Raw genomic sequence first — 23,385 nt, 5'->3', positions numbered from 1 at the left:
CCTCTGCACAGGAAGGGAGGAAATTGGACTGGAGTGACATTTTAAAGATTGGAACATTGAAATAGGAGTAGACTATTCAGCTCCTGGAGACCGCTCTGCCATTCAATAAGATCATGGCTGATCTGTGGCCTAACTCCATTGTACCTGTCCTAGGCCCATATTCCTTGATACTCTTACTCAATAAAAGATTGCTTATCTCAAAATTTAAAGCTAACAATTGAACGATCATCCATCACAGTTTGAGGAAGAGTGTTCCAAACCTCCAATGCTCTCTGCGTGTAGAAGTGTTTTCTAACATCGCTCCTGAATAGCTTGGCCCTAATATTTTTAGAGCCTTCATCCAGTGGAAACAGTTTATCCTTAACAGCCCTGTTCTTCCCTGTAAATATTTTGTAGACCACTATCAGATCACCTTGTGAATGCCAGAGAATAAAGGCCTAATTTGCCTTCTCTGTCCTCATAACTTAACCCCATGAAGTTCAGGTATCATTTTTACAAACCCTCCAAAGCCAAAATATCCTTCCTAAAGTATGGTGCCCATACCCACTCCATTCAGGCTGTGTGTGCAGGCTCCTATTTTGAGACTGGATTGTCCCATGGAATCTCAGCACAAATAAGACATGGGGCTGAACTGCAGTAATAATACTGGGGTGAGAGCCACTTATTATCTGCAAGGATCCTGCATGAAATGAGAATTTAACCATCAGTTTGCAGTAGGCAAAGATGTTGCACAGCACTGCTTAATCTGGTGGTCTCATGCAAAGAGGCCACACAGACAGATTTGGCATTGGAAATACGAACCTGGAACGGGGGCAGGTTGTTGGGACATCTGACCCAGTAACAACCCCGAAAAGAAAGTAACACTGAATTTTCATGGAGACTTTCCTGATCGTCTGTAGCAAATTGGCACACGGAGAACCATTGCAAATGGCCATTCGTTTTTTAAGCTGCTTCTCGCCCGAGTTTCTATCCAACTCACAGGGGAAGCTTGGGAAAAGCCCTACAGAAATTCCAGGCAAGTATCCCACTTCCTAACTCCATTATCCCTCACCTTGTTAAGAACAAGAAGCGCCCACAAATAGTAATGACCATAACAAGCAAGACTAGCTTTGATGTTCTCTTTACCCTGGCTCCATGTAGTTGAATAGATGGATCTGGTTCTTCCATACATTTACAAGCTACTTCTCCCAGCTCCAACAAGCTGGTTTGTGCCATTGTGAAGTAGCCTTTGACAAGCAGTGCCAATACCTACAGGACAAACAGAAAGAAAGCAGTCAAACCCTATTCAGATTTTCCACCTAACAGAACCTCAGAGAAGGCAGAATTCACTCAATGGCACTGCAAAAACAACAAGTGTCATGCCTTCTCTGCAGGAAAGCGTTCTAGGCTCTGCTTCCATTCCTATCCTTATGAACTGCTATCAATTTCTTTTACCAAGTGATAACTTAACTTGTGTCAAAAAACTGTTATTTTTAAAAGAAAATGCGGCACGGTGGTTAACACTGCTGCCTCACAGTGCCAGGGACCTGAGTTCGATGCCAGCCTTGGGCGACTGCCTGTGTGGAGCCTGCGTGTTCTCCCCGCGGCTGTGTGGGTTTCCTCCCACAGTCCAAACATGTGTGGGTTTGATGGATCGGCCATGCTAAATTGACCCTTGGTGACCCAAGATGTCTAGGATTATCCATGGTAAATATGTGGATTACAGGGATAGAGCAGTGGGCCTGGGTAAGACACTCCGTCAGAGAGTTGGTGCATATGGACCCAATCCTGCTTCAACACTGTAGTTTTTTTCAAAAGTTTATTTATTTGTGTCACAAGAAGGCTTACACTGCAATGAAGTTACTGTGAAAATCCCCGAGTTGCCACACTTTGGCGCCTGTTCGGTAGAGAGAGGGAGAATTTAGCATGGCCAACGCACTTAACCAGCACGTCTTTTGGACTGTGGGAGGAAACCCATGCATACAGAGAAAGAACGTGCAAACTCCACACATACAGTGACCCAAGCCAAGAATCAAACACGAGTTTGTGGCACTGTGAGGCAGCAGTTATAACCACTGTGTCACCCATAGGGATTCTACTCTATATGTTTTCAGTCACAAAGTGGATTAATTGTGGAACAGGTTAGCAGAATAGCTTAATTCAATTCCATAAAAAAAAAACACTTTTCTATAAATTAAGAAATTAAATATGTCACAGAGGGATAGGATAGCACACAACCCATAATGTACCTCCCCAACACCATACCCCAACCAGTGAACAACCTGTCACAGCCCTAGATGGGCACTAGATACATTGATGCGCCAATTGTTTGCACTTCCAGCTTTTTAACAGTTGCACAACTAAAACAATGAAGTGCCCAATCAGTAATCAGAGGACTGGAGAGCAGCCACCTCAAGACTCCAACCTGAATGAGGCATCAAGACAGTCTTTGAGAACTCAAGTTGCTGTAGAGAGGCGCAGGAACAGACCTTCAATCTGCCTCTTCCTCAGAAAGTCCATGTGCCATAGTGACTACAGCAAGGGGATTTAGGAGAAGGTCAGCAAAGGCTAAATATATTATAAAAAGCTTAGATTTCAAAATGAAAGCCAGTTTTGTAACATATCAAGAAGTGAGGCCTCACCTGAAGTGCTTCTACTCGCACTGGGGAGGGTTCGTACAAACTACTTGCTGCCCCTGTGTTGGTGTCACTGTCTGAATACGGGTCTTGTTTTGGTAAGGTGACGATGGAAACACACAACTGTATCAGCCAGCCCAGCTCGCACTGTGGACTCTCCAAGTTCTCCTTGTCTCCGTCGCGGTGTGCTGTCTGTTGAGGTTTTCGCCAGGATTCGGAGTCACTGAGGCGGTGAGGCGTCCCGGAGCCGCTACTTGAGAGGCCTGAGGAGCTGGGCTGCTGCAAGAGCAGCTGTACCTCGGGCAGAGGAGCCTGGACAGAAATGATTGCCCCAAGCAGGGTCAGGGTGCACACACGCACATTGACATCTACAGTTTAAAGAAACAAAAAGCGCAACAGTTGTGGAGATTAAAATCAGCTTTACCACAATGAGAGGCAGAGTCAAGGTTTGGGACTGATCGTAAAACTAAAATTGTCTGGAATACAGATATCTCTATGTTGTGTGATTTCAAGAAGAAATTAGATTTAGCTCTTGGAGCTAAAGGGATTGAGGGATATGAGGGGAAGGGCAGATCAGGATATTGAATTTGATGATCAGCCATGATCACAGAGCAGTATTGAAGGGCTGAATGGCCTACTCATAGAATCACAGAAAGCCTACAGTGCAGAAGGATGCCATTCGGCTTTGCACTGACAACAATCTCACCGCAAGCCCTATCCCCACAACCCCACATATTTACCTTGCTAATCCCTCTAACCTAAACATCCTGAGACACTATGGGCAATTTAGCATGGCCAATCCACCTAAACCTTGTTTGGACTGTGAGAGGAAACCCACATAGACACGGGGAGAACGTGCAAACTCTGCACAGACAGTGACCCAAGCCAGGAATCGAACCCAGGTCCCTGGAGCTGTGAGGCAGCAGTGCTAACCACTGTGCCACCGTGCCAACCCCCTGCTTCTAGTTTCTATGATAAGTTGTGCATTGCCAGTTCTACCCTAGCTCAGCGGGTAAAAGAACTCTGCAGGCTTCAGGTCAAAACTCTGGTAATTCAATGTAAGAGGCCACTAACTGCGAGCAAATCTGGATATTTGTCCTTTTGATGAGGGAAAATCTGTCAAGACTGACCTGCACACATGCGCTTCCCTGAGGAAGTCATTACATAGCAGCAACTAACAGAATTCCTGACTGGTTTGTATTGGCTCCATAGTTCAGTCCAGGCAGCGAGGACGCAACATTCGCTGTATCTGAATCTCAGCTAGGAAGGACCTTAAACAAAATGAAAAATCTGCTGGGGATTCATATTCTAATCACAATCCTGGGGTCTGAAAAATGTGCGAGAGAGTGAGGAATGCAACTGTGAAAATCCCACACAATAAAATGAGCTGCGCAGCCTTCATGCCTCAATTCACATGAAAAATCATCAGATAGATCACACATCATACCATGGCAAGAGTCAGGAGGCCAGAAATTCAATAACATAGGAGCAGTAGGCCATTCAGCCCATCACGTCCTGCTCCACTATTCAAACAGGTCACTGCTGGTCATCTAACTCCCATCCCATTTCTCCCCCATTAACCATCTATTCCTTTTAGTTATTACTATCAATCCCTGTCATAAACATGCTCAATGACTGAGCTTCCACAGCCCTCTGGGGTAGAGTATTTCAAAGATTCTTTCTCACTGTCATCACATTTTGTATAATTCCCTAGTTGAGATAATGGCCATGTGATCTACTCCCAGTCCTCCACCAATCCCAACCTCCAACTAACTGACAGCGCCTTTTAGTCATTTTCTATTTTTAGCCTCCCTCTCTATCTATCTTCCATACAGCTCACACCAGCTTAATTCAAAGCAGCCTCATTTGAGTGAAGAAACTCCTCCATATCTCAGTCTTAAATGGCCTTATTCTGAGGCTGCCCCCCACCCTCCTCCTAGACTCACCAGCTATCTACACCTACTCTGTCATACCCTGTGGAAATCTTGTACAATGAGATCACCTTGCATGTTCCTGGCATTCAAGAGTTTTTACTTTATTTATTAGTACGCTTACATTAACACTGCAATGAAGTTACTGTGAAAATCCCCATTCCGGTGCCTGTTCAGGTACACTGAGGGAGAATTTAGCATGGCCAATGCACCTAACCAGCTTGTCTTTCAGACTGTGGGAGGAAACTGGAGCATCCGGAGAAAACCCATGCACACACAGGAAGAATGTGCAGACTCTGCACAGACAGTGACCCAAGCCAAGAACTGAACCCAGGTCCCTGGCACCGTGAGGCAGCAGTGCTAACCACTGCACCACTGTGCCACCAAAGTGCAAAACGAGAAGCCAAACTATCCAATGTGGTGGGACATATGTGCTCATTATCTGTTGGAATTGTACCCCCACCCCTCACCTCAGCCATATCGGTAAAGGCCAAACTGGAGATACCCAGTGCCCCTTCCTGAAAGAGGGTCCTATTTTATGTGAAAATATATAATCTTTTGCCAGTTTGAGGCTATTTTTCAAAATTAGGCTGCTTTGAATGAAGCTGTAATTCAATTAAGGTGCGAGCTGTATCGAAGAAAGATAGAGATGGGAACTAAAAATAGAAAATGACTGAAAGGTGCTGTGGATAAAGCAGCTAGTTGGAGGGTGGGATTGGTAGAGGACTGGGAGTAGATCACTTGCCCATTATCTCAATCAGGGAATTATATAAAATGTGATGATAGTGAGAAAGAGAATCAGGATTAAATCCAAATCACCAGCAAAAGATGCATATGATAGTTTGTGGTGATGGGCTGGGGACAGCAGCGGGGGGTGGGATCTACACTTCTTTATTTTGTCTGTTTACGTGATAGTATTTTTCTGCATCTAAACTGATTGGTTCACGTCTCTGATTTTCCCACTGCTACTGCTGCGATAAGCAACTGGATAATTGAGGATTTAAAAGAAAAACCTTCTAAACTCCCTCTCAACCATCATAAGGATTCCCGGTCACATCCAGGGAACAGAGAGAAACAGCAACATACACTAAAGATCCTGTTAATTTCACATCTGATTCGCAAACTCTTTCATTTACTAGTACAACAGCAACATCCATAAAGTATTTGGTTACATACATAGATAGGAAAGGATTAGAGGGATATGGGTCAAATGCGGGCAATTGAGACTACAGGGAGGGTACCATGGTTGGCACCATGACTGGCATGGACCAGTTGGTTCAAAGGGTCTGCTTCCATGCTGTATTGCTCTTGACTCTACTGTTTCTCCTCCTCATGCCATCATTTGCCTACACAACACGTGGCTACCTCGCCAACATTACAAAAAAGTGACTAAAACTTCAAAAGTACTTCATTGCCTGAAAAGCCCTGTGTGACACCCTGATCCCTGTGAAGAGCACTATACAATCAATAGCTTTTCCTTTCTTTCCAGCTCCAGCCCATCATTCCAGTTGCCTCTTTGCCACTTCTTCTTGACCCTCAAGCACCGAAAATAAGCATAGAGAGGCGATGGCCTAGTGGTATTATTGCAAGACTACTAATCCAGAAACTCAACTAATGTTCTGGGGACTCTGGTCTGAATCCCACCACTAGTGGCAGAATTTGAATTCAATACAAATAAACATCTGGCATTAAGACAACCACGGTGACGCAGTGGTTACCACTGCTGCCTTACAGCACCGGGAACTCGGGTTCGATTCCCAGCTTGGAGTCTGCACTTTCTTCTCTGTCTGCATGGGTTTCCTCTGGGTACTCCAGTTTCCTCCCACAGTCCAAAGGTGTGCAGGTGAGGTGGATTGACCATGTTAAATTGCCTTTTAGTGTCAGGGGGACTAGCTAGGGTAAATGGGGATACGGCCTGGGTGGAATTGTGATTGGTGCCGACTCAATAGGCCAAATTGCCTTCTTCAGCACTGTAGGATTCTATGATTCTATGACCATGAAACCATTGTTGATTGTCAGAAAAATCCATCTGGTTCACTGATGTCTCTTAGGGAAGGAAATCTGCCGTCCTTACCTGGTTTGGTCTACATGTGACTCCAGGGCCACAGCAATGTGATTGACCCTCAACTGCCCCCCAAGGGCAACTAGGGATAGGCAATAAATGCTGGCCAGCCAGTGATGCCCATGTCTCATGAATGAATTTTTAAAAAAGCAGATAAATGAATATATACACAAACCTTTGCGGCGGTTGTACGGTTTAATCTGGTTCCAAACACGGGTAAGGAGTCCTGGTTTGAGGCGATTATATGGCACATTGGTTACCAGGTTAGCAAGGCACTGATTCAAAAATAGAAAAACAAAACTGGATATTAAAACATTAAACAGCAATTGGAAGTTGGCATCTCCTGTAATTTGGCACTTTGGAACAGCAATGTATGTGACATTGCGCTTTCAAGTCCTGAAGTTATGTTTGAACCCACACCTGTTAATCCGGAGGTGAGCGTACTGCTACTGAGGTAAACCATTAATTATCCACCAAACAAAATACAGCCAAGTAAGTGGCTACGTATGTGTATATTTCCATTTCCCATTTTGACCATATTAAATAAAACAAAAACAAGATCATTTAGCAAAAGTCAATAAGCTTTGAAATCTAAAAGATCTTATTAGGAATAAATCCATTTGCAGAATTATACTAAACAATTGTAATAAATGTTTACACCATAAAATGAGTTTTAAAATTTTCAAGTTTGTATATATATATATATATATATATATATACACACACACACACTGGTCAGATGTGCAATTGCTAGTATCTCCATGAGGTTCTGTCATACGAAAATGCGAGCAGATAAGTGGAGTCTACTGGACCAAAACACAAACACTGGCCCACAATTGATAAAAATAAAGGCCTTTACATCACAGAGGCTTTCTGAAAGCCAAATGTTCCGAATGAGACATATGGGAATTTGTGAAGTCTGAGGTCACGAATGACCTAGTGCTCTTGGCTGTAGAATGATGTGGAGATACCAGCTTGATAGCCAAGTTCCATATGCATGAGGACACCCTCAACCGGAATCTTGAGTTCATGTCACGTTAAATGTGGCCTGGGCTTGTAAAATCCTACTAACTGTCCTGGTTTGAGACAATTCACACCACTTTAACCGGTAATTATCCCTCCCTCCACTCGCACTGTCTGTACCTGTAAAGACTTGATTACCTGCAAAGGCTCACATTCCAACCATTGTCTTGCAATTGTGTCTCCGTCTGTATATGACGTGTTTGTGAACCTACCTCTCCACTCACCTGATGAAGGAGCAGCGCTCCGAAAGCTCGTGATTCCGAATAAACCTGATGCACTTTAAGCTGGTGTTGTGAGAATTGTTACTTGTTTGAAGGCGGCATAAATCTGCTTTACCTTAATTATCTGTGTAAGTGTCTGAGGGGAAGATTCTGCCACTAGGGCAATCAGCAGGCTTCTGTGAAGCTCCCGGATGCTGGAAGCCAAGGTTGCAGAGAAAGGTGTGAAAGCTCTCCGATGATCATTGGTATCCTCTGCGACAGACAGGAACTGCTTAGATCCTTCCAAGATGGCCGATAAGACTTGGAGGGCAGCAGCACGGACCTGACACACACAAAAACAGCAGCTCATGAATAGTTCTGTGATTGTAGATTTGGCATAGAATATATCTATTGAACCCCTACAATGCAGAAGGCGGCCATCTGGCCTGTCCAGCCTGCGCCAACTCTCTCTGAGAGAGTACCTTACCCAGACCCTTTCACCCACCCTACCCACATAAATCGACATATCTACCGTGGCCAACTCACCTAATCTACACATCTTGGGACACTAATGAGCAATTTAGCATGGCCAATCCAAGTAACCTGCGTACCTTTGGAGTGTGGAAGGAAACCGGAACACCTAAAGGAAACCCAAGCAGACACGGGGAGAACGTGCAGACTCCACACAACAGTAACCCGAGGCTGGAATCAAACCTGGATCCCTGGCGCTGAGAGGCAGCAATGCTAACCACTGTGCCAGCGTGCTGCCCACATTCAAAGCTTTTACCAATTGTGACGTACCTCAAGAATCACAGGTAATGTGCCAAAATTTCTTTGGAGTGGTAATCACTGTTGGATTGCCACTCCATACCCACTTACCTGCGCTAAAATTCTTAAGTGCCTGTCCCACAGACCTTCCTGACTCAGCCCAGGTGAAGGTCAAGCACTGCAGAAGATCAGAATGCGTCAGAGTGCAAAAGAAGCAGAGTGAAGGAGGACACACTCCCTTTTATAAGACACAAGCTATCTTAAAACAGGCAAGTTTAAAAGTGCCGTTGAAAATAACATGTCAGGGGTTGGGGGTGTGCAGGTCAGTCAGGGGCAGCTGAGGGGGCAGTCTCACGTGGAGACCAGTCTGGGTCTTTAAGATGGTTATACTGAAGTAAGAAATGCTTTTATTCCTTTGAACCCTTTCAGAGTAATAAAGTAATGGTGTAATTGGGCGACACGGTGGCACAGTGGTTAGCATTGCTGCCTCACAACGCCAGGGACCTGGGTTCCCAGCTTGGGTCATTGTCTGTGTGGAGTCTGCACATTCTCCCTTTGTCTGTGTGGGTTTCCTCCAGATGCTTCAGTTTCCCCCCCACAGTCCGAAGGTGTGCGAGTTAGCGGATCGGCCATGATAAATTGCCCCCTAATGTCAGGGGAACAAGCTAGGGTAAATACATGGGTTTATGAGGATAGGGCCTGGGTGGGATTGTAGTCGGTACAGACTCAATGGGCTGAATGGCTTCCTTCTGCACTGTAGGATATGATTTTAATTGACAGGAATGTCTGAAGTTGGCCATTTCAATCGCTTTGTTGGATGGTTCCCAGCACAACGCAATTGTTCAGGAGAGGTTAGCGCTTCTGAACAATTGCCGGTTACACCCTTACCTGGGAACTTGCGGGAGGCATTACCCAGCACATCTTTGGGATACTCCCCAAATCCGATACTGGGAAGCCAGGACCAATATTGAATTTTCTTTTATTCTTTCCTGGGATGTGAGCATCACGAGCAAGGCCAGGATTTGTTCCTCAATCATTAAGTGCCCATGAGAAGGTAGTGGTGAGCTGCCTTCTTGAACCATCGCAGTCCCTGTGGTGTAGGTACACCACAAAGAAATCCCACAACACCAGTTTAAAGTCCAAACAGGTTTTTTTGTAGCAAAAGCCTCAAGCTTTCGGGACTGCTTGTCCCTTCGTCAGGTGGCTGGGAGTTCTGATCACACCCACAGAGCTGTTAGGGAGGGAGTTCCAGGATTTTAACTCAGCAACAGTGAAGGAACAGCAATGTATTTGCAAACCAGGATGGTGTTTTAAATCGACCTTTCCATCAGTTTGGATCTATATGACATTGTTGATGTGAACCAATTTTTGGATATTCTAATTTAGGATTTCTCCATCAATGAAGCAGCAGCACTAAATTAATCAATCTCAAATTTCCAAGATATACAAAATTCACAAGGGGCAAACCGGCAAGTAAGAAATGCAAGTACAGAAAGGATATTGAGCAGGCCACATTACCAAGGTTCAGGGGATGCAGACCAGAAATCTGCCAGTATAGGGGAATTTCACAGTAACTTCATTGCAGTGTTAATGGAAGCCTTACTTGCGACTAATGAATAAACATAGATGGAATTTTATCAACACGTCTGCCCAAGGTTCGTATGATCCCACCGAAGGCCAACAGAGAATGTCATTCTCCGACCTTGCCCACCCCTGGAATCGGGGCAGGCATGCTGGTAAAATTCCGGTCTTTGGGCGGGATTCTTATGGCCGTGTTCATCCGAGAAACCATAAAATCCTGCCCAAGGTCAATAGACCTTCCTATGGTCCACTCTTCACCCAATCTGATTCCCATGTCGGGCGGGGCAGTAAAATTTCAGCTATGTGAACATGAACGAGGTCGGTCAGGGTCAATGCTTGGTTTCCTAAATTAACTGATGTCTGTCGCTCAAGGAGAAAATCAAAGTTCCCCTCACTCCTGAGCATCATCCAGTGATCCCTGGCTTAGCCCTCAGGCTAGTACAGCAAGACAATTACTCCCTCACTGCTCTTCATAGCTTGGAATCTAACAACAGGATTTAAAGACAATACAGAAATTAAGAGAATAAATTCCAAAACATACGATATTGTTGTCCAACAGAAGGATATGCAGAGCCCTTACCTTTGGTGATGGATCTTTCAAAGCAATGGTCATCAAAGATACGGCTTGTGGACCTCCAATGCCAGGGGCATCTGCAATGAATGATGACCAGTATCCGTACAGAACTTTCTTCTCTACCGATTTTATTGTTGAAAGGAAACAGGCCAAAGCCCCCTGGCGGACCTTGGCTTGAAGTGATCTATAATCAGAATGGAAAGTTGTAGGAACACGCTTCTTATGTTTCTTCCTCCTCTCTTCCATAACTTCCCATGACCACTCCTCCCCACTAAAGATGCAGGAAACTCTATGGGGCACGCGCTGGACATTCAGCTGTACAATGCAGCAAATTGTCTGGCATGTGCTTTCAGCTGGCATGGCTCCTTGTCAGCAAGGCAAAGCCAAAAAATGGTCCCATTCATTTTAATGATTAGCTAAAGTAGCCCAGCAAATTCAGTGCTAGAGGGAGGAGGAAAAGCAACATGAATTCTCGCTTAGGATCCGGTCAAACCACAGCAGCAACAGAACAGACCAGACCAGCAACTTGTATTCATATAGCTTCTTAACGTATTAAAACATCATAAGGAGCTTCACAGGAGCAATATAAAATAAAGTATGACCCAAGTCATGTAAGGAGATAATAGGTCAGATGACTAATGCGGGTAATTGGGACTAGCTTTGGGGTTTAAAAAAGGACAGCATGGACAAGTTGGGCCGAAGGGCTGTTTCCATGCCGTAAACCTCTATGAATCTATAACTAAAAGCTTTGTCAGTGGCAGGTGTTAAGGAGGTCTCAACGAAGGAGAGCAAGGTGGAGGAAGGGTGTTCCAAAGGTTTTGATTCAATACCGAATATATGAAGAAAAAAAACTGACCTCAGTTTGCTCTGGATTCCTCCCTCAGTATCTGAATACTCGGAGTCAGAACTATTTATTTTTTTCCAACTGGGATAGAAGGAATTTGAGGGATCTTTTCCATCTAAAGAAGGCACCGTCTTGTCCGAATAGTTCTTTGGAAGCTGGAGGAGGCTGAAAGTTGAGTCGCCTCCTTTCTGCCTCCCACTCTCTGCTCCATGGAGTGGCTCTGGCTGTGCTGTCTCTCTGTGGTCTTCCCTTTGGTCCTCGGATTGTTCCTTCTTGCTTTTTGATCGGGATTTCTTTTTCTTCTGCTCCTCGGAAGAACAGGAAATTTAAAATTTATATTTAAAAAAACAAAGCAACACTTTCTGCGCCTCGTTAACCGCTCATTCTTAAGTATATTTCCTCATCAGAAAACATCATTTTTCAGCCAGATTGCAAACCCCCAGCTGTGTATTTTGTCTTTCTTGGAGGTGGAAAATGCTCACTAGGGTACAAACAATCCTCTGAGAGATCATTCTTCATTTATAAGACTTTACAATAAGCATTAGAGGCATGTTCAACTCTTATAGAATCATAGGACAGAATCATAGAATCCCTGCAGTGCAGAAGAGGCCATTCAGCCCATCAAAACTGCACTGACAATACCCATCTAGGCCCTATCCCCGTATCCCCACATACTTACCCTCTAACTCGCATTTATTGTCCATCCCAGAGGGCATTTAAGAGTAAACCACACTGCTGTGGCTCTGGAGTCACATATAGGCCAGACCAGATAAGGACAGGAGATTTCCTTCCCTAAAGAACATTAGTGAGCCAATGGGGTTTTCCAACAATTGACAATGGTTTCATGGTCATCACTAGACTTTTTTAATTCAAGATTTTTATTGAATTAAATTTTCACTATCTGCTGTGGTGGGATTTGAACCTGGGTCCCCAGATCATTACCTGTGTCTCTGGATTACTAGTCCAGTGATAACACCACTGCGCCACTGCCTCCCCTATAGGCCCCCCACCTCCCCAGATGTATGTCATGTAAAAACAGAGATGACATTGGTTGAAAAATGCAGGTCTAGGTTGTGGGATGCTGCTCTCCATTTAGGGACACCATAATACCCAAGATCGATCCTTCCCCCTCAGTTTCCACAGAACCCACCCGGGGCCCTGAAAACGCTGTTTGAGGGAAAAGAAATACTAATATTGATGTAGTGCCTTATTAATGTTTCTCAGAAAAGCCTCAAGCGTATTTCACATACAACATTTGACTAGTACAGTCAGCATGGTGCGCAGTGGTTAGCATTGCTGCCTCACAGTGCCAGTGATCCAGGTTCATTCCCAGCTCGGCTCACTGCCTGTGTGGTGTTTGCACACTCTCCCTATGTCTGCATGGGTTTCCTCTGGGTGCTTCAATTTCCTCCCACAGTCCAAAGATGTGCAGGTTAGGTGGATTGACCATTCTAAGTTGCCCCTTAGTCTCAGGGGGAGTGGTTAAGATAAATGCATGGGCTATGGCAATAGGGTCTGGGTGGGATTGCGGTCGGTGTGGACTCAATGGGCTGAATGGCTTTCTTCTGCACTGTAGGATTCTGTGACACACTGCCTGACGGTGTAGACATATAGGGGCAGCAAGGTCAGAAAGTCAGCAATGAGTGACCTATCTTTTCTTTCATGTCTTAGGCTGCACTCCTGTGATTTGAGATGTCAGCTGGACATTTTAGCTATAATTTCAACTATCAATGATGGTCTTATTGTATTAAGACACAGGAGCATGATAAAACAAAGCATGACACCAAATCATATAAGGAGATAATAGGTCAGATGATTAAAAGCTTAGTCAGAGGTAGGTATTAAGGAGGCCTCAAAGGGGGACAGCGAGGTGGAGGGGTGTAGGGAGGGTATTCCAAAGGTTAAGTTCTCAGTGACTGAAAACCAGATCACCATTAAAATCAGGGCAACACGGTGGCACAGTGGTTAGCACTGCTCCCTCACAGACAGTGATATCATGTTAACTACCCCTTACACATGGCATTCAATTCTCCTCTTTGTGAAGAAATGGGAAGAGAAAATTGGCACGAGTCTGTAACGGGGAGGCGGTTTAGAACGGAGTTGAGGAGGAACTTCTTCACTCAAAGGGTGGTGAATCTCTGGAATTCTCTGCCCGTTGAGGTGGTGGAGGCTGCCTCGCTAAATATTTTTAAGACGCGGGTTGATGGGTTTTTGATAAGCGAGGGGATTAAGGGTTATGGGGAGAGGGCGGGAAAGTGGAACTGAGCCACGACAGATCAGCTATGATCTTATTGAATGGCGGGGCAGGCTCGAAGGGCTAGGTGGCCTACTCCTGCTCCTATTTCTTATGTTCTTAAGTAACCAATTCAACACCGTCCATTACTTGCAGCTAAAATTATCACTGTTCATGAACTGCTGCTTTACAACAGGGAGATCCAATGCAACAGTCGCCACTTGCTAAGTCCAACAAAGATATCTCAAAATTTGTGGGATCTTTCATCCTTAATCATATTATCAAGAATGTGTTATTACCCCCACTTGCTTTGAAGAATTTGCAGCACCTTCTGCTTGCTCCTTCATGGGTGAGCTACCTTCATACTGCGGCAGAGGAGCTGGGTAAAGAATGACAGGAACTTCAATGTTCACACCTGGAAAACCATAGAACATGTATGTCTGGGAAGAAATAAACACAAGAAAAGTAAGACACATGGTTAGGAGATACAGTAACTATGGAGTGAACATCAAAACTAAACTTCATTTTGCAAACATTCAACAGAGTTTAAAGCTAAGATGGACATCTCTATATTCACACTCCCCCAGGATTCTGCACCCTTCAACGCTTCTGAACAGAAAGACATCAGGGATCCACCTTAACCTGGCTCACTCCAATAGGTCACCTCCACTAGGGCTACAAGGTTCTGTGGCCGAGTGGCCATTGGCTTGAACAATTAGGCCCAACATAAATTGGACATTTTAAATTAGAATAACCTGACTTAACCTCATTAGGCGCTGTGACCCCTGCCCTGTTGCCCCACTGACTGAAACCCACATTCCAGAAGGGCTCAGAGGGGGATAAAAACAGACATCTTAAGACAAACCCCAGCAAAGACTCAACTAGCCTACTGTGACTCATGACAGAAGAGGGTGTGCAAGATCCACCTTCGTACCAAGAAAGTCCTGAGTTCAGCTACCTCTGCCTTGGGAAAGCAGAGCATAGTCAGGGGCCCCACGCACACTGGACATTCTCTCTTCCGCCTTCTTCCGTCAGGAAAAGGATACAAAAGTCTGGGATCACGTACCAACCGATACAGCTTCTTCCCTGTTGTTGTCGTCAGACTTTTGAATGGACCTACCTTATATTAAGCTGATCTTTCTCTACACGCTAGCTTTGACTGTAACACTACATTCTGCACCCTTGTTCCCTTCTCCCCTATGCGTTCTATGAATGGTATGTTTTATCTGTATAGCAAGCAAGAAACAGTACTCTTCACCGTATCCCAAATGTATGTGACAATAATAAATCAAAATAAAGTTTTAAAGTTAAAGTTTATTTATTAGTCACAAGTTGGCTTACATTAACAGTTCAATGAAGTTACTGTGAAAATCCCCTACTCACCACACTCCAGCACCTGTTCGGGTACACCGAGGGAGAATTTAGCATGGTCAATGCACCTAACCTCCACGTCTTTTGGACTGTGGGAAGAAACTGGAGCACCCGGAGGAAATCCATGCAGACACGGGAAGATCGTTCAAACTCTACCCAGACAGTGACCCAAGCCAGGAATCGAACCCAGCCTCTGGCACTGTGAGGCAGCAGAGCTAACCACTCTGCTACCCATTCAAACCAAATCAAGTGTCGATTCGAGCTCCGTGAATTAAATCCAACAGCCCGATCAACTTCACTAAAACGGTTAGCATGTATGTGTTTTGCAGGCAATCAGCCTAGTTCAGAGAAAAGTTAGCTTAATCATAAAAATCATAAAATCCCTACAGTGCAAAAGGAGGCCATTCGGCCCATCAAGTCTGCACCGACCACAATCCCATCCAGACCCTATTTCCGTAACCCCACTTATTTACCCTCCTAATCTCCCTAACACTGGGTTCAATTTATCCTAATCAACCTAACCCACACACCACAGACAGTGACCTGAGGCCAGAATTGAATCAGGGTCCCTGGCACTGTGAGGCAGCAGTGCTAACCACTGTGCCACAATGCCACTCAGGAACCTGTCTAAGAGTTACATTTTTAACTTGCACGAGTTTTTAATAAAGCCAAGTTCAAACCACAGCCCATTGTCTGTCTCATAAAGTAAGACCAACTGGATAAAGGCATTTTGAGTAATAAACTGGTCAAAGTGTCTGTACAGCATATTTCACAGGGAACAGTTCTTGTTTAAATCATGCATTAAACAAAGTTCATGGTCCATGGATAAGTACTGGCCAGCAATGGTTCTTCACTAGATTTATCTTCTCTGTTGACAAAGAGGTTGTTCAATCATGAAAACAAAATTATACTGTTGTTAATTTACATCCATTTACCTTTAAAACTGCCAGCAGAGACCCCAGTTGATCAGTTTGTGTCAAGTTAATTCTCCCTACGTTCAGGACGGAATGGATGCCCTTCAGTGCATTTTGCAACAACTGAAACAAGAATTACAACCAAATAGTTTGTCCACTAAAGAATATATATGATTCAGAATCTTTACTTAGATACAAGAGGTGGAAAACAGTGGTATGGTGAGTTGCAGCACTAACACGCAAAGTTTAAGTTTATTTATTAGTGTCACAAGTAGGCTTACATTCACAGTGCAATGAAATTACTGTGGAAATAGCCCAGTCGCCACATTTCAGTGCCTGTTCGGGTTCACTGAAGGAGAATTTCACATGGCCAATGCACCTAACCAGCACTTCTTTTGGACTGTGGGAGGAAACCGGAGCACCTGGAGGAAACCCACACAGACATGAGGAGAATGTGCAGACTCTGCACAGACAGTTACCCAAGCCAGGGATCGAATCCAGGTCCCTGGCGCGATGAGGCAGTAGTGCTAACCATCATTCAAGTGCCAGGGCGCTGGGAAACATATAGTCAGTTCCAACAGTGCTACATTTCAAATCTTTAGCTACACTAAATGGGAAAGCCAAATGTCACTCATTGAGAGTGAAAACGTGGAGCAAAAATCACCAAGCCATCAATCTCCAGGAAAAAGAAGCAAATTACTGCCAATACTGGAATTTGAAACCAAAAGAGAAAACGCTGGAAAACCTCAGCAGGTCTGGCAGCATCTGTAAGGAGAGAAAAGAGCTGACGTTTCAAGTCTGGATGCCATTTGGCCGTTCACACCCTTTATTCTCTCTGTGGACAGCCATTAGCAATCTTTTCTCTTGGTTTCTGTGGCTGCAACTCATCTTTCATTCCCTCACCCTGCAGTGTAAATATCTCCCACTTTCTATCTCTTTTAACCTTGACAAAGGATCATCTGCACTCGAAACGTCAGCTATTCTCTCTCCTTACAGATGCTGCCAGATCTGCCAAGATTTTCCAGCGTTTTCTCTTTTGGTTTCAATCTCCATGAAACGTCAGAGACCCAAGGCCTGTGGAAGGAAACAAACCTGTGAGGCAAATTCACAAAAAAATTCCTGCTTACAAAGCCGCAGCGGAAGTCCTTTCAGGATCCCTTCAGTGGCTGGTTGGATAGATGCATCATATGGTGTAGGACCGGTCAATATAAACAGACTAAAGAGCAGCAACAAAAAAAAGCCAGGTTTCCACCTCCTGATCACTCTCCAATGGCCCCTCTTGGAAAATGCACACATTATGGTCATTGGACAAGGAAAGGATCAGGCTCACACAAGCTTTGGTAACCATTACTCTTTTTTAGAAGTTAAAATGACGTAAACCTGAGACTCCATTTTTAATCGCTTTAAATTTCCTGATTGCAAACTGGACATTCAGATCACAAAGTTTGTGGAGAGTGCCAGGGTTACTAAAAGCCCACCATTGACTTGGTTAAGTTTCCCTTTCTCTGCCCCTCTCCAGAAGAAACTGACTCTTTGCAGCTCAATTGGTATCAGATACCTTCCAGTTTCTTCTCCCAAGTTGCTATTCTCTGTGGGAGACACTCTCACTCTTGCTCTCTCTGGGCTTTCGCCACCTAACTGCCTTCTTATGTTTTAAGTATTAACCAACAATGACTTTGATGGAGCTCCACCAAGCTGCCCTTCACAAGTGTTGCCAAAATTTGGCATGCGTGCAGAAGAGATTCATGGCAGAGTTGTTGCTGAATTCTTTCACAGACTGAATTCTGCTCAACAGGTCAAGCGCACTTTCATCAACCGCAAGGAACAACTTAGCCCAGTCCTGGCGGCTCGCTCCTCAAAAAAGTTACTTTTTCTGTCAAGCCATACAGCATAACTTTGTTTAATAACAAATTCTGTCGTTCGAATCCTTGTGCATATCAGCATCCACATGATACACTTTGAAACATTATCATAGACTAAAGGCTTTTCATCACCTCATGGGCACTTCCCTCAATCTATGGGAACAGAAACACTGTGACCTGATTCAGAATGAATACAAAGTAAGGGAGTTAACTGAGGAAAGTGCTGGCTGTTGAGGCAGCAATTCTGAGAAACAGCAACACCAGCTCAAGCTACCAGTCTCTGCCCAAGACCACAAGAAACTACAAAGGGTCATGAACAAAGCCTAATCCATCACACAAACCAGCCTCCCATCCATTGACTCTGCCTACACTACCTGCTGCCTTGGAAAAGTAGCCGGCATAATTAAGGACCTCACACACTTTGGACATGCTCTCTTCCACCTTGGACATGTTCTCTTCCACCTTTTCCCATCAGAAAAAAGATACAAAAGTCTTGAGATCAAGTACTAAGATAAAGTGTAGCTGTGCTTGGTTGAAGTCATTAGGTTACATTTTAGCTTCATCTGAAGCAATTTTTAAAAGCGGCATCTAGGCCTTTTGGCTAAGATGCAAATGAGCTCAAGCCTTGGAGGAGGAGCTATGCCTACTGTAATCAGCTTGGATTGTGTAGATCAAGCCCAAGACAGGAGGTGAGAGCCTTGTCTTGTCAGCTTGGATCAGGAATGTCTCAACTCGGAGTTGATTTGATTGAAATGGAATAATGAACAAAAACAAAAATAGCTTCTTCCCTGCTGCCATCAGACTTTTGAATGGACCCACTTTATATTAAGCTGATCTCTCTCTACACCCTAGCTATGACTGTAATAATATAGTCTGCACCGTCTCCTTTCCTGCTGCTCTACGTACTCTATGAATGGTAGGCTTTGTATAGCGTGCAAGAAACAATACTTTTCACTGTATCCCAATACATGTGACAATAATAAATCAAATCAAATCAAAGCGATTTATCACACGGTGAGCTATCTTAGCAAAGCTATCGTAGTGAAGCAATGAGCAGAGTCAAGCAACATCTTTTAGAGGTCTACAAAATAATGAGGGGCACAGATTTGGTAGTCAATATCTTTTCCCAAAGGTATGGGAATCTAAAACTAGAAGGTATAGGTTTAAGGTGAGAGGGGAGAAATGCTGGTGGGTTCAAAGAGGCAATTTTTTCACAGACGGTGGCAAGTGGAACAATCTGCCAGAGACAGTAGTAAAGCCGGGTACAATTTTGACTTTTAAAAAGCATTTAGACAGTTATATGGGTAAGATGGGGTACAGAGGGATATGGGACAAACACGGGCAACTGGGAGTAAGTTGTTAAAAAAATGGGCAGGATGGACAAGTGCCGAAGAGCCTGTTTCCATGCTGTAAACCACTATGACTCTAACATCCCCACTGGAACATAGGTTCGGCCACCTACAAACAGTCAGCTACCTGGTGTGTCTGAGTGGCCTATGGGCAAGCTGTGGCACTGGGAGCATTGGAAGAAAGCACAGTTCACAAATTATTTCAAGAGGTTTAATCTTTTCTGCTGTGCTAATTGCCTGAAGCTGGTAGCTGTAGAATACAATTCACAGCAAACAATACCCTATGTTATACAGCAGGTTGTCCCCAATCATGAATCAGACTCTGGGGACTGTGAGATCCCTTTCTTGCCATTAAATTGTGAATGTTTTGAGAGGGCAGACACAAGCTTTCACACTCATTGCTGGCTCATGTCTGTGATTTCCCCAGATGGAGAGCTCACAATCTTTGGCATTAGGATAAAACAGAGACATGTATAAATATAGTGGCTTTCACAACCTCAGGACATCTCAAAGCACCTTACAACCAGTAAAGTATTTTTGAGGTCTACTTATTGTTGTGGCGGAGAAAGTGCATCAGCCATTTTGCACAAAGCAAAATCCCACAAAACAGCAACTAAACATGTGAGCAGTTTATTTGTCTTGCTTGCTCGTTGAGGGATAAATGGTAGCCAAGGGCACCATCTTGCTCTAGTTTGAATCACGCCATGAAATCCTTTACTCTAACCAAGGCCTTAGTTAATGTTACATTGACAGGTGGCAATTCCAACAGTGCTGCACCTCCTCAGTACTGCACAGGCGGTGCTCAGGTCTCTGGAGTGGGATTTAACCCCCACAACACTGCTGTCATGCTGAGGCATCAAATGGAAGCCAGGCACTTTCCTTCCAGGAAAGTTTATTTATTAGTGTCACAAGTAGGCTTATATTTACAGTGAAATGAAGTTACTGTGAAAATCCCCTAGTCGCCACATTCCGGCACCTGTTCGGGTACACTGAGGGAGAATTTAGCATGGTCAATGTGCCTAACAAGCACGTCTTTCGGACTAAGAGAGAAAACCAGAGCGCCCAGACGAAATCCACGCAGGCACAGGGAGAACATGCTGACTCCACACAGGCAGTGAGCCAAGCCAGGAATCGAACCCAGGTCCCTGGTGCTGCGAGGCTGCAGTCCTAACCACAGTGCCACCGAACAGAAGGAAAGGTGAGAAGGCAAGTGACCCTGGCTGTTTAATACATCTCCCAGCGATCAGCAACAGCAGCCAAACTCAACTGAGATTAAAAATACACGCGTAACAGCACCCTTAGATGTCTACTGGCATATCTCACATACATACCTTACAAACCGTAATATCATCGACCTCAGGAGACTTTGGGTTCTTCATCACAACAAGAAAGGTCTGCAGAGACACAGTTTTGTACTGTTCCTCCAGGTAAGGCTGTCCAGGTATACTAGCAGCAAGAAGCAGTTCATGATGATCATTATTGCTTGATATGCATTAATAGTTGGCATACATCACAGGTATACACGCTCAGTTTACAATAAACCTATGTTAGTGTGAATTTATTCCTTTCTTCCTAAAGTGGGAGAATGGTTTAAAGTGCTCTGATATTATGCTCTTGCTGATGAAGACACAGGTGGAAAGTGTATGTGCCTTAAAGGGATTGCAACAAAGATTCACAAGACTGACTCTTGGGACAGCGGGATTGCCCTAAGAGATTGAGATGGAGCCTGTAATCTCTAAAATTCAGAAGAACAGGAGGTGATCTGATTGAAGCAAACACAATTCTTAGAGCCTTGGCAAAATAGATGGAAGGATGGATGTTTCCCCTGGCTGGGGATCTAGAACCAGGGGACACAGTCTCAGAATAAGGGTTAGGAATGGGATGAAGAGGAATGTTTTCACTCTTAGGGCGGTGATGGACACAGAGGTTGACAGATTGCTACACATTAAATACATCAGGGGATATGGGGATGGTGCAGGAAAATGATATTGAAGTAGAATATTAGCCATGGTCTTGTTGGATGTAGGGTCAAGGGGCCAAATGGCCTACTCCTGCTCCTATTTCCTGTGTAATTTGCAATGACAGTAGAGATAAATCTGCCAAATTTACTATGGCCAGCTGCCAAGAACAATTAAGGCCCAAGTTTTCCCTAACCCTGAAGGGTGTTTCTACTGTGTATCAGATGGTGGTGGTAGCAGAGGAGCGAGGTCCATGAAGTTGGAATACAGGGCTCTGCCTGGCCTTCATCCACTACATAACGAAAATTGAACCAAACTGAAGGAATGACGATCAATGTTGATTGCAAAAGTGGATTTTCTAATCTCTATCAACACAAAGAATACTGGTGAACCCTCTTCCATCAATGGCTTAACATGGCAGCAGTGTGTAAGATCTATAAGGTGCACTGCAGTGACTTGCCAAGGCTCCTTCAACAGTACAGAACCTGTGACCTCCACAAAAAGTAAAATTTTATTGTCACAAGTAGGCTTACATTAACAGTGCAATGAAGTTACTGCAAGTGAAAATCCTCTAGTCGGCACACTCCAGCACCTGTTCGGGTACACTGAGGGAGAATGTAGCATGGCCAATGCACCTAACCAGCACATCTTTTGGACTGTGGGAGAGAACCGGAGCACCTGGAGGAAACCCACACAGTCATGGGGAGAATGTGCAGACTCTGCACAGACAGTAACTCAAGCCAGGAATCGAATCCAGGTCCCTGGCGCTGTGAGGCAGCAGTGCTAACCAGTGTGCCACCCAGTGCTCTTCACCACCATGAAGAGCAACAGCAGCAGGCACATAGGAGCACCGTCACTTCTCCAAGTAACACACCATCCAGACTTGGAAATTTAAGGCTGTCCCTTCATCGCCACTGGGTCAGAATCCTGGAATTCTCTCCCTAGCAGCACAATGGAAGAATTTTCACCACCATGGACTGCAGTGGACAACTCACCACCACTTTCTCAAGGCAGGTGGGGATGGACAATAAGTGCCGGCCTTTCCAGCAATGCCCAGATGATGGGAATTAAATTAAAATTGCAATGGCCTGCCAAGATACCGCAAAATTTCAACCTTTTGTCATCAAGCAATTCTCCACTTTGACCACTAGACAGGAAGCTGCATTTGAATAGGACTCTGTGATAAACAGATAGCTTCATTCTGCTACAGATTAATCCTCTGCAAACCGGGGAGATGCTTTGACGATGGTCTTTGGAGAAGAATTCCATTCCTCCTTCACTTTGCAAAAATAGCAGCGAGGAAAATGGTTGATATAGGGTGCGATAATTGCTACATCTTGAATTGATACGCGCCAAAATTGCTTAAGATTTGAAAGTCTACCCAAGACAAAGATTGGCCATGCAGTACACAGCAGCTCTCCGCAGGTCCACATCTGGCTGAGTCGGTGCGCTTAGCTGCAGCAAGATTCCTTTTTTCCCCAGTAGGTCTGGAAGGAACTGAAAGAAAGCACAAAAATAGAAAACACATCTCGAATGTGTCAGCATCCTGAACTGAATCAAGTTACCAACCTCAGCACTGACAGAAATTAAAGTACTTCAAACCACAGTACATGAGACACAAAACTGGGAATGCAGAAAGTAGGCACATTAGAATTTGCAAGGTGAAAGGTCACAGAAGACTACAGTGCAGAAGAGGCCCTTCGGCCCATCGAGTATGCACCAATGCATGAAAGGTCCTGACCTGCCCACCTAATCCGACTTAAAAGAACGTAAGAACCAGCAGCAGGGGTAGGCCACCTGGCCCCTCGAGTCTGCTCTGCCATTCAATAAGATCATGGCTGATCTTTTCGTGGACTTAGCTCCACTTAACCTCCCGCTCACTATAACCCTTAATTCCTTCAAAATTTATCTATCCTTGCCTTTAAAACACTCAACGGAGGTAGCCTCAGCTGCTTCACTGGGTAGGGAATTCCAGAGATCCACAACCGTTTGTGTGAAGAAGTTCCTCCTCAACTCAGTCCTAAATCTGCTCTGTCTTATTTCGAGGCCATGCTGCCTAGTTTTAGTTTCACCCGCCAGTGGAAACAACCTCCCTGCTTC

The 23,385-nt window shown here is 44.6% G+C and overlaps 1 protein-coding gene across 1 annotated transcript in view; it reads right to left on the bottom strand.

Moving 5' to 3' along the window:
- Nucleotides 1-23,385, bottom strand: part of heatr6 (HEAT repeat containing 6) — a 64,858-nt gene that overhangs the window by 26,478 nt on the left and 14,995 nt on the right. Inside the window, exons 4-13 of the mRNA XM_080210725.1 lie at nt 22,667-22,782; nt 20,659-20,773; nt 16,138-16,239; nt 14,131-14,271; nt 11,611-11,900; nt 10,761-10,938; nt 7,968-8,174; nt 6,784-6,883; nt 2,622-2,983; nt 1,126-1,248 (exon numbers count right to left, since the gene is read on the bottom strand). Coding sequence (XP_080066851.1) covers nt 1,126-1,248; nt 2,622-2,983; nt 6,784-6,883; nt 7,968-8,174; nt 10,761-10,938; nt 11,611-11,900; nt 14,131-14,271; nt 16,138-16,239; nt 20,659-20,773; nt 22,667-22,782 — 1,734 coding nt within the window. The remainder of the gene's footprint in view (nt 1-1,125; nt 1,249-2,621; nt 2,984-6,783; nt 6,884-7,967; nt 8,175-10,760; nt 10,939-11,610; nt 11,901-14,130; nt 14,272-16,137; nt 16,240-20,658; nt 20,774-22,666; nt 22,783-23,385) is intronic.

This window comes from Carcharhinus amblyrhynchos, chromosome 23 (genome assembly GCF_965287045.1).
Source record: "Carcharhinus amblyrhynchos chromosome 23, sCarAmb.v2.hapA, whole genome shotgun sequence".
Classification (NCBI taxonomy): Eukaryota; Metazoa; Chordata; class Chondrichthyes; order Carcharhiniformes; family Carcharhinidae; genus Carcharhinus; species Carcharhinus amblyrhynchos.
Note: the sequence above shows the minus strand (reverse complement) of the source record. Positions and strands in the feature narration are given on the sequence as shown.